The 10,566-nt window shown below is 39.5% G+C and overlaps 1 protein-coding gene across 1 annotated transcript in view; it reads left to right on the top strand.

The window, feature by feature from the left end:
• The window catches only part of LOC118330116 (guanine nucleotide-binding protein G(i) subunit alpha-1), a gene marked incomplete at its 5' end in the record, with an annotated part of 6,867 nt that extends 353 nt beyond the window's left edge, over window positions 1–6,514 (top strand). The window contains 7 exon segments of the mRNA XM_035664541.1: window positions 423–564; window positions 2,138–2,295; window positions 2,401–2,529; window positions 3,359–3,488; window positions 3,571–3,724; window positions 5,169–5,361; window positions 5,461–6,514. Coding sequence (XP_035520434.1) covers window positions 423–564; window positions 2,138–2,295; window positions 2,401–2,529; window positions 3,359–3,488; window positions 3,571–3,724; window positions 5,169–5,359 — 904 coding nt within the window.
• Window positions 6,515–10,566: the final 4,052 nt, after the last annotated feature.

Raw genomic sequence — 10,566 nt, 5'->3', positions numbered from 1 at the left:
GGACTGCAACTAATGGTTATTTTCTAGATGAATTGTTTGGTCTATAAAGAAAAATGTCTTGTCCCAGTTTCTCAGTCCAATGTGGTGTCTTTAAACGTCTTGTTTTGTCAGTCCACAACCCAAAGATATTCAGGTTAATATCATATAAAACAGAAAAACAGAAAACCTCCATATTTGAGAGGCTTTCTGCAATAATTATCATAATATTTGCTCTCTGTGTAGGCATTTGTTGAGTAATTATGTTTGCACAAGGTAGAGAATAGGGAGTTACTCGCACACATTTGTATTGTAAAATATCTTTCAGTTCCCCTTTTTTTTTTTTTAGACGGAGCTTGTGCAACAACCAATAACTGCCAGTCAAGCATAATAAACGATGTAAAGAACAAGTGCTAATGTCCTCTCTTTCTCTGTGTGTGTGCCAGGATCATCCATGAAGCGGGCTACTCAGAGGAGGAGTGTAAGCAGTACAAGGCCGTGGTCTACAGCAACACCATCCAGTCCATTATTGCCATCATCAGAGCGATGGGACGCCTCAAGATTGACTTTGCCGATGCAGCGAGAGCGGTGAGTGATGGGAGACAAAGCTGGCATTTCTACTGTTTTTTTGGGATATTACAAAGTTGTATTTCCGTGCAAATATATAGCCCAGTGGTATAAGGGCAACGACTACTTAGTCATATGTCACCCTTCCCTGCTGGGCCATTTTCTTCTCACTCCCTCCTCCGCAGCAGGTCGGATAGAGCTGGTAGGGGCTTAGTATCACATTCATAACACTTCATTAGAGCAGCTGCTTACTGACATGAGAACTGTCCGTGGGTCCTTCAGTTGGAAAGAGCTGTGCTGCTGAGCCGGACATTTTTGAAGTGCTTGTTCATGGACAGAAGAGCTGCCTGTCAACACGAATACGAGCTTTACAGTATTAATCAGCAACATGTTTTCCATGATTTTTGGAGACTTTGTGTTCATTGGGTTGGTGTTTTTTTTTTGTATAAGTATAGTATGTTATTGCCACACGCCGCAAATAAATACAGCACAGACTGTTGAGTATTTGGTTTCTTCTTTTTTATAAACAGACCTTTTTCCTTTTTGTGAAGCCTTTTTTTTTTCCCTGGCATAACAAGAGGCTTAGTCATTGCCTCAGCGTGACTGGCCTGGCTCTGCCATCGTGACCAATTTTACACCCAAAGCTTTTCTTTCTAGATTTTATGCTCTTATCAATTTTTGGCCAAGGACCTGCTTAAGATACTGTGTAGCTTTGGAAATCTAATTTAATGCAAGTGTCATGGCTAAAAGGACTGAACTAATTTGTCATTTTTAATTCATCGCTTGCATTGTCTCCAAACAGGCGTGTTTGTCAGTGGCAGAGGGCTCTTGCTGTAATTGTATAAAAAAAGGACTGCAGATCTGGGGCGCCTGGGTAGCTCACCGTGTAAAGCGTGTACAAGGCCGAGGCTTCACCGCAGTGGTCCAGATTCGAGTACTGCCTTTCTTGGCTCTCTCTACTGGCCTCTCAATAAAGCAAAATCACCCCCTCCAAAAGAAACATGACCGCAAATCTAAATTCTGTCAATTAGGATTCATTTATTTATTGGAACAAATCTAATGTAAGGCCACAATACAACAAAAGTACAGGAACAGTGCTCCTAAATCTTGCTTTGTTTTGTCATTAAGTGCACTGTAAACATTAGCTCCGACACCAGTATTGGAAATTCTGCTGATGCTGACTAAAATGTGGCATCGGGTATCGGCGAGTACGCATGTCAGTGTACGATCCGATACCATGTAATTAATTTGTCCCGAAACAGGATCCTGCTACTTCCCCGCAATGTCCCGTTCACCATTTTTCTCCCCAAGATAGTGAAGTCATGACCCTGCCCTAGTCTGACCCTGAGAAAGGGTTTAACCTGACCAAGGTCATACAACATTAGAAATTATACAGACAGATATATGTTTATCTCTGTTTTTTTAATGCACATGTGTTGTTCTTCAGTATCAGTCAGTATGCAAAGTTCAGGTATGAGGAAGGAGGAAATTAAAAATACACCCTAGAAAATACGCACATTCAAAGCAAAACTGACTTTAAGTTATATGGAAAAATCTTGTGGATTATAACTTCAATTGGTCTTTGTCTCTTTAGGATGATGCACGGCAGCTGTTCGTCCTGGCTGGATCAGCAGAAGAGGGCTTCATGACAGGCGAACTAGCAGGGGTCATTCAGCGGCTGTGGAAAGATGGAGGAGTTCAGGCCTGCTTCAGCCGCTCCCGGGAATACCAGCTCAACGACTCTGCAGCATAGTGAGTTGGTTGTACTGACATGTTGGAGGAAACTACTCTGGGACTGTACTGTTTTTTTGACCTGGTGTCAATCTATCCCTCTTTTTGACTTTTCTCTTCCTAAAGCTACCTGAACGACTTGGACAGGATATCCCACGGTGCTTATGTGCCCACCCAGCAGGATGTGCTGAGGACCAGAGTCAAAACTACTGGTATTGTGGAAACACACTTCACTTTCAAGGACCTGCACTTCAAGTGAGTAACAGCCACCGCAGTTAGTCCAGGTCATTTAGCTGTATTCACATGATGACTGGTGGTTTTCTCTTCTAGTCTGGGCCTATCTCGGAATCGCCGCCCACATCTAAATCGAACAGTCAGAGTTTAGTAGGCAGGATTAAGAATGGGGACATCATTTTCCTACATGTCCCCAGGCTTATTTCCACAGTCCAGCCTCAAGACTAAATGAGCCTGCACTCTACTCTCTACTAGAGAGCCTGTACATGTCCTACCTGAGGAAACTGGGCTAGTTGGATCTTTTTCATCTTTTGAATCCTTTTGAAACATGTTAATAATCCGGCTTTTATGTCAATTTACACAATATTTCCTCTTTATCCTTGTGATTTACTGAAAACAAATCGCTTACTGACAGTCCAAACGTCTTGAATCAAATGTTAGATGATGGAGTTGTTATGAAATAGTCTACACCTCAGTAAAGTGACAGTAGAGGTGGTAAGGCTTTGAGTGCTATGTCCAAGGATCCTCCTCATATTATACCATGGCAAGGGGCCCCCAGATGGCCCCCCCTGTGGAGCTGGTGCCCCATGTGCCGGGGCTGCAACCATGGGTTCGACTCTGACCTGTGGCCCTGTGCTGCATGTCCTCCTCTCACTCTCCCACCGCTTTTCTGTCACTCTTCAGCTGTCACTATGGATTAAAGAGAATAAAACCCCCCCAAAATCATAATAATGTACCATGACTACAGATAAATATGGAGTTATAATCAGTGACTGCCAGAATGAGTCATCTTAATTAGTGAACATTTAGTTTGTGTGGTATTTAGTGTGTATCTGTGATCTTTGTGCAGGATGTTTGATGTAGGCGGACAGAGATCAGAGAGGAAGAAGTGGATCCATTGTTTTGAGGGAGTCACTGCCATCATCTTCTGTGTGGCCCTGAGTGACTATGATCTGGTTCTGGCTGAGGATGAGGAGATGGTAAGACCTTTCTGACCTTTCAATACCTTTATCAGTTCATGCAGCTTCTCTGGTTGGTTAACACGTCTCTCCTCTCATTCAGAATCGAATGCACGAGAGCATGAAGCTGTTCGACTCCATCTGCAACAACAAGTGGTTCACAGACACCTCCATCATCCTCTTCCTCAACAAGAAGGACCTGTTTGAGGAAAAGATCAAAAAGAGCCCTCTCACAATCTGTTACCCAGAATACGCAGGTGAGAGAGACGCATACATTAACAGAGCAGGTGCAGTGTTTCGACGCTACTTTAGGACCTGGTACATGAAATCTGAATTCCAATTTTGTTTATCAATCAAGATGAACAGACCAGCAGACCTTCAGCCCTTAAAACAAAATGTCTTCAGTCATACTGTCTCAGCTCAGGACCTTTTTTTAGAAATGGTGAAACAAGGTCATTTAAATCATAAATTATGTTTTACAGCTCTTAAAGCCCCCGGAGGGTTTGACCCAGGAAGCCTGACAGTGAATAAGTTGAAAGCTTGTCTGAAATATCTGCAAAATAGAAAAAATCTACACCTAGGGGCAGAAACTTGGGGTTAAACAGTTTTTTTTTTTGGACTTTGAACTGAGGTCACATTCAGCCATCCATAGCCCCTTGTTGCCGACTCAAAGGTGTGGCAATCTCTACAGCGGACACAAAGATATTTCTTTATCCTCTCTGCTCTGCAGTCTTGAACTGTGTGGGCTGCTTTATGTGTTTTAACAATGTGTCTTATTGATTCTCATATTTCACAGATGTGAACGTGTCATCAAAATCGAAGCCTGTTTGACACACATTCTGTGTGAGCAAAAGATAAACGAGCTCTCCATATCTTAGTCATTGTATAAACCGTGAAGAACATTTGTAGAAATGTCCTTACTTTGCATACAATAAGTGTGCATGCAAAATTACATTTGTCTAGAGGTGTTTCATGGAGAAAGCAGTGAATCAAATAAAGTTTATTTATATAGCATCTTTTAAAAACAAATCAAAGGCAATTCAAAGTGTGTTACAAGCTACTGACATGATATAGATACGACAACTAAAGATGGCTATTTAAGATAATAAAATATAGAGCTATGTAATAGAGAGCCCACAACCATCAGACCCTCCATGTAAATCAGCTTCAGATAACAAAAAAATAAAGATAAAAAACAATATTAAGCCAACACACACAAACAAACGCACTATTACACTCATTGGCCACTTTATTCTGTAAATTTGGGTATAAAAGTACATTTAAACTACGCAGCTTACCTACTCATAGTAGAAACATATAAATCAAGGAATACTATTCAAATGAACTAAATCTGAGCAAGTTTATAAAATCTGGCAGGCAAAACATTGCGCTTCTGAACAGTCCGGTTGTTGGTGGGGAGTGAAGTTGTGTGCTGGACGGATCAAAACAGCATCGCAATCCTACACAACAACTCTGCCATTAATTCTTCTTTTACCAAGTATATACATTTTCCGTTTTTGTTGACAGTCAAAAAGGTAATAATTCTACTTTTGTTTATTATGGAGGTCATAATTAGTGATGTGTTGTGCTAGACTGCGTTATATTAAAAGATGTTTCGAGTATTTTTCTCCCCTTTATGTATGTAAACTGATGAAACTCTCCGTGCTGTGCGTCCCCTAATTGTCCTCTGTCCTCCTTCAGGCTCAAACACCTACGAGGAGGCAGCAGCTTACATTCAGTGCCAGTTCGAGGACCTGAACAAGAGGAAGGACACCAAGGAGATCTACACCCACTTCACCTGTGCCACCGACACCAAGAACGTGCAGTTCGTGTTCGATGCCGTCACTGACGTCATCATCAAGAACAACCTGAAGGACTGCGGCCTTTTCTAAAGGTAACGCCTGCCGCTTCCAGGGCCGAGCTGCTGTGGGTTTGTCACGTTTGTCTCTTCTAATCATGGCGTCTTTTTTGTTGCTTTCTTCTTTCTGCTCAGGCAACACGGTCGGCCGGCTTACCAAGTGACTTTGTTCAAGGGGACTCGGACTGGAGGGAACTTCAGGGACCCTGCTGAGAATGTCACTTTTAACCTCTTATTAACTTATGTTCATCTCTAAAAGTTTTAAAGACGGTGTGTAGAAAAAACATTTTGTGTAAAGTATTTGTACAACTGTCTATCGCGGGGGATTTTTCACAGTTTTTAAAATGTGCTTGTTTTACCTTTATCATTATTTTAAATTTTTATATAAAAAGGGGGGCCTTGACTTTTTTTTTTTTTGTCCATGATTGAACACTTTTTTGTCTTTTTGTTTGTAGGTGCTTGTGCCTTGCATGCCTTAGTTGCAGTGTTTCTTTTTTTGTTGAGTTAGATGTTAGGTTTATGTAGATGTTGACCCCCCCGACCCCCGACCCCCGACCCTCTGCAGTCCATATAATCTATTTCTTTGATTATTTCATTGTCGCATAACTTTTGCCTCCTTGGACAAACCAAGCAAGACCAAGTCACTCTGTAGACCAATTCACTCTGACATACTGTGAGAGCTGTGTGTAAACCTTTTCGGATGTGTGGTTTGCGTGTGTGCTGCGAGTGTGTGTGTGTGTGTGTGTGTGTGAATGTTTGCACAATATAAAACAAAGGGACTTTATTCCTCTACTTGTCATCCTCTATCAAAGTTTTATTTTTCTAATCGACCAAAAAAAAAAAGAAAGAAGCTACTCTCGCTAATTAATGAGTGCACCTTGATGGTGCGCCGCTACAAACTGTAACATTCCTGATTGAATCATGAAGTAAAGAGAAGCTTTGATAAGAGGATGCCAATGGCGGCCTTGTAGCAGACAGTAGGACCATATGTAGATCTGTGTTCAGTGCGTAGACAGACGGTTAGGTGGCACTGTTATTGATCATGATCTGTGATGGTTTCAAGTTACATATCCCCCCTATACCCCAACCCTCTGTTTTCATTGGACGGGCACATTAGTGGACTAATCTCCATGATTTTGCTAATAAAAAAGCTGCTGTGGTAAAACCATGGCAACTTATGCAATAAACACTTTGCTCTCCTGTGTTTTTTTTTGTGTGTGTGAATGTTTTTGTTTCTACTAACAGGAAAACATTTGACCGATGGAGCAACTGATTGTTTTAAAGATAAAATATCAAATGTTCTTTCGTCTCCAGTGTCAGAATTAGCATTTTTTTCTGTTTTGTTTCAATGTAAATTTAATATATTTTATCTTTTTATCTTTTAGACCTTTTCATGTCATATTTAATAGATAATTTTCACTAATGTGAACTATGTGACTAATTTTAGACAAAACTATTAATAGAGAATAATTGTCAGGTTAGATGATGCATCACTGCAGACCTACAAGACATTAAGTTGCTTTTGAAAGTTATTATTTGACCATCTTATACCATGATGGAGATAAATTAAATATATTAACTTACATAATATGTCTTCTACAGTTTAAGTAAAAACTGAAAATATCAAACTAGTGTTGTTTATGTGCTGTTGATGAATTATTGTTGCTCTCAGATTCAGAGATGAATTTCACAGTTAGGATCCGAAACTACAGAGAGCAGCTTCACTTAATGCCTTTTTCTTAGTTTTTGGTCCAGTAAGCAGCAGAAAGTCTACTATGGATATATGTTTGCATCGTTAATGAAGTCTTTGGGGAAAAGTAGTTGTAGAAGAATCCCTGTAGAAATGTTCAAAGATGTATAAAAACAACATATCAGTTTATAATCAATAAACTACTTTAAAATTCTTAAAAGTAAAACTGCTCCGTCTCTTGGAAAAGTCCAGGAATCTATGAATATGCAAGTATGTTTTTGTCAAAGGTTGAACTGTTGCACACAAGAAGTCTCTGGCTTCACTAGAAAGTGCATTTGTTAATGTATGTGTCCTACAAGCTTATATTTCCACAGCACATTTGTCTAAGTTAACTTAAAAACTAGCTACAGCAGATTAATATTAAAACAGCCTTCAAGTCTCTTCACTTAAATCATTCTGCACAGTGAATCTCAAACATATTTTAAGTGGAGGAGGACTTTAATATTTATTCCTAAAAAAGAAGCCAGTGTGGAGGAGCAGCATCTCCCAGAACTATTCAATAGTAAATAGTTCCCTCTAGTGGTCACACTGAGTAACTGCCTGTAATGACCAAGACTGATTGCTGCTTGATGGTCATAAAGGAGACAACTGAGGGAAATCTAATCACCAGTTCTAATATAATTAACATAGATTGTTCCTGACAAAGATGTATGGGGTTCTTTCATATAAAATCTCCATTGGAAACGCCCCAAGATTAGGACTAATTAATCCTGAACTGAGAGAGTGATTTTCTTCCAAGCTGTGGTGATTTAAAGCAAGAACTGTGGCACAGAACCCTTTCCAGTATTCATGAGCCGATCAACTGCTAAAGGAATTAGTTTAGAGATAGTGATAGGCTTATCAGAACAACTGTCCCATTCCAATTCGTTTTTTATTTTTATACACGTCGTATACACCAAGATGATGGCAAACAGCATCCTACAAATGGGTCACAGCAGTGCCAAGGCTGACTCCTGTCTTGCAGTCTTAGCTAAGCCATCACTGCTCAAGCACAATGATTAGGCATTAGCTGAGAGGACACTATTTTTGGGAGGCATTGTGTGATTTAAAAGCTAACTGCAGAGTCATTTAGCTAATCCCCAAAGCCCTCTCGGGGAGATCAAACAGTTTGCATATGAAGCTTCTTCAAAATGAAGGTGTAGTTGAGGAAAAAAAAGGGAAAGAGAAAGAGGATGATGATGCTAATGATGGTGATCAAACAGCACATGACTGCAGATTGCAGCTGACCAGGGAGTCAAACTAAAAGGAGTCCAATTCAAAACCTTATATCTTGTCTAAAGAAGCTCTTGTGTAATAACCAGCTAATGTTTTTGATCTGCAGGCCTGGTTTAATAGACTCCATATTTAAAACATCTGAGAAGAATAGATGAGAAAGAATATATAAATTATGTGTGAGCGTTTATATTTTAATAAAGTGTCAGTGTGTGAGGATTATAGTCAGACTGAAAAAAAACTCTTGCCTTGTTCTTATATATATATATAATATAGTATAGGCATTAATTAATTTATAAATATAATATTAAGTCATAGTAGTGATAGTTTTAATTTGCTTATATATTAATTTACCTTTGTATTCATCCCCTTGTTTTTTGTACATTCCCATTTAATTTTCTTTTTTTTATTCATTCATTATTTCTGTGTCTTGTATTTTTGCTTTAGTATGCAAATTCTCTCCCATTGGTGAATAAATAATAAGTTAAATGGGGAAAAAAATAAATACCTAAGCAAATTAAAACAGAAATATCATATAATTTATGTCACATTAGATTTATTGCCTATATTTATTTGTAATATGATTTTTGGTGCAGTTAATAGTATATTCATTTATTTATTTACTTTGGATTTTGGCGGTTTATGTCCTCCATACTCTCATCAGTAAATATGAAGCTACTGCCAGCAGATGTTAGCTTAGCTTAGCACAAAGACTGGAAACAGGGGTAAACCATTAGCGTGACTCTGTCAAAAAGCAACAAAATCCACCTACAACAACAATAAGACTCTAGGAAGTTACTGCACCAAACAAGAAGCACTCACATAATCCCACATGAAACACAAAATTTTTTTTGGTTTTGCTAAATGTTCATTGTAGCTGCTAACTGTCTGTCTGCCAGGTAGCGATCAACGAGTTTATTAGAGCTTTTTTTGCTGAAAACGACACCGATGAGATCAGTGTGACTTAACCAAAACAGTACAATTGTGGGTCATACAACCAAAACAAGGTGCCAGAAGACATTAAAATCCTCCTTAGAGATAAAAATACTAATTAGCACAGCTTCAAATTAGTTTTTTAAAGAATAATTTAAAGATATTTACTGATCTGGGTGTTTTACTGTCTAAAAAATAAACTTCAGTACTCTCTTGTGGACAAAGTAATGGCGTCAGTGTTTCTAAGTCTCTACTTATTGACCAACACAAACACTGATACTGGTCAGCTGATATTAGTTTGGCTTCACTCAGGCTCTGGTGAGGAAGACTTAGTGGTTTGGTTTGGAGTCAGTCTGGACTTTCTGCAGGTGTACTCTGCCATCACAAGTTTCACTTCATAATTAAATTTCATTGTGGGCTTGGAGAAAAAGCCAACATGATTTACTTGCCAATTCCCTGAAGCTATTCAGTCTAATTAACTTATTCTCTATGTGTGTTGTGTGTGTGTGTGTGTGTGTGTGTGAGTGCAGATTTTTAACTGCTCCTCCAGTCCAGCACTTCATCGTGTTTCTTACTGGTGCCACTGTGTTGTGTATTTAATTAAAAAGTTTAAAATGTCTTTCAAATATTGTTACTGTCTCAGTGATAGTTAATATGGTCGTCTACAACATGGTTATTTTCCTCTCATTGAGCTTTCGCACATCTGTGGAATAACATAAAGATGTTAAAGACGGGAGGAGTCTGTTGGCCCTGTTGAGAGGGTGTGTGTGAAGGTGACCCCACTCTCCTCTGTCTGTGCCGAGCAATAAAAACAACTTAGTGTGCATTTCTTCCCGAACAGAAAATGCACAAAGCAGAGAGTCAATGAGGGAGGCAGTGTGCTAAATCCATATAAGCTCTATTGAAATTCCCCCTCTGAGCGTGCAGACTGCCTCGTGTTATTGTATTTTTGCCTTCTGTTGTTGGCAGTCTACTTTAGGATGCTCATTACTTCCTGTCTATAATGATGATATAAAGTAATATCCCTCTCTCTCAGCTTCCTCCCCCACCCAGCGTTCACAAACAGTCACAAATGTATTTACAGACGGTCTGAGGAAGCCTCTGTGGATGCTTCAGCTGTGCACAATCACACCTCACCACAACTGTAATTAATATTCTGGCAGACTGTGAAAGATGTGATGAAGTTGTTGCAGCCTCATAGCTTTAAGAGAAAAGGTGTGTACTGTGTCTGAAGCTCTCATTACTCTTCATTACTGCTAGCTCGTGTAAACGCAACTTCCTCCCAACACTCGTCCACGTGTGAGCAGCCACACAGACACTGAGCGCTACTACTGTATGCCGTCAAG

Source organism: Morone saxatilis, unplaced genomic scaffold, assembly GCF_004916995.1.
Source record: "Morone saxatilis isolate NCDOM2014 unplaced genomic scaffold, NCSU_SB_2.0 Contig2, whole genome shotgun sequence".
In the NCBI taxonomy this organism is placed as follows: domain Eukaryota; kingdom Metazoa; phylum Chordata; class Actinopteri; family Moronidae; genus Morone; species Morone saxatilis.
This window is presented reverse-complemented; position numbering and strand designations above follow the sequence as displayed.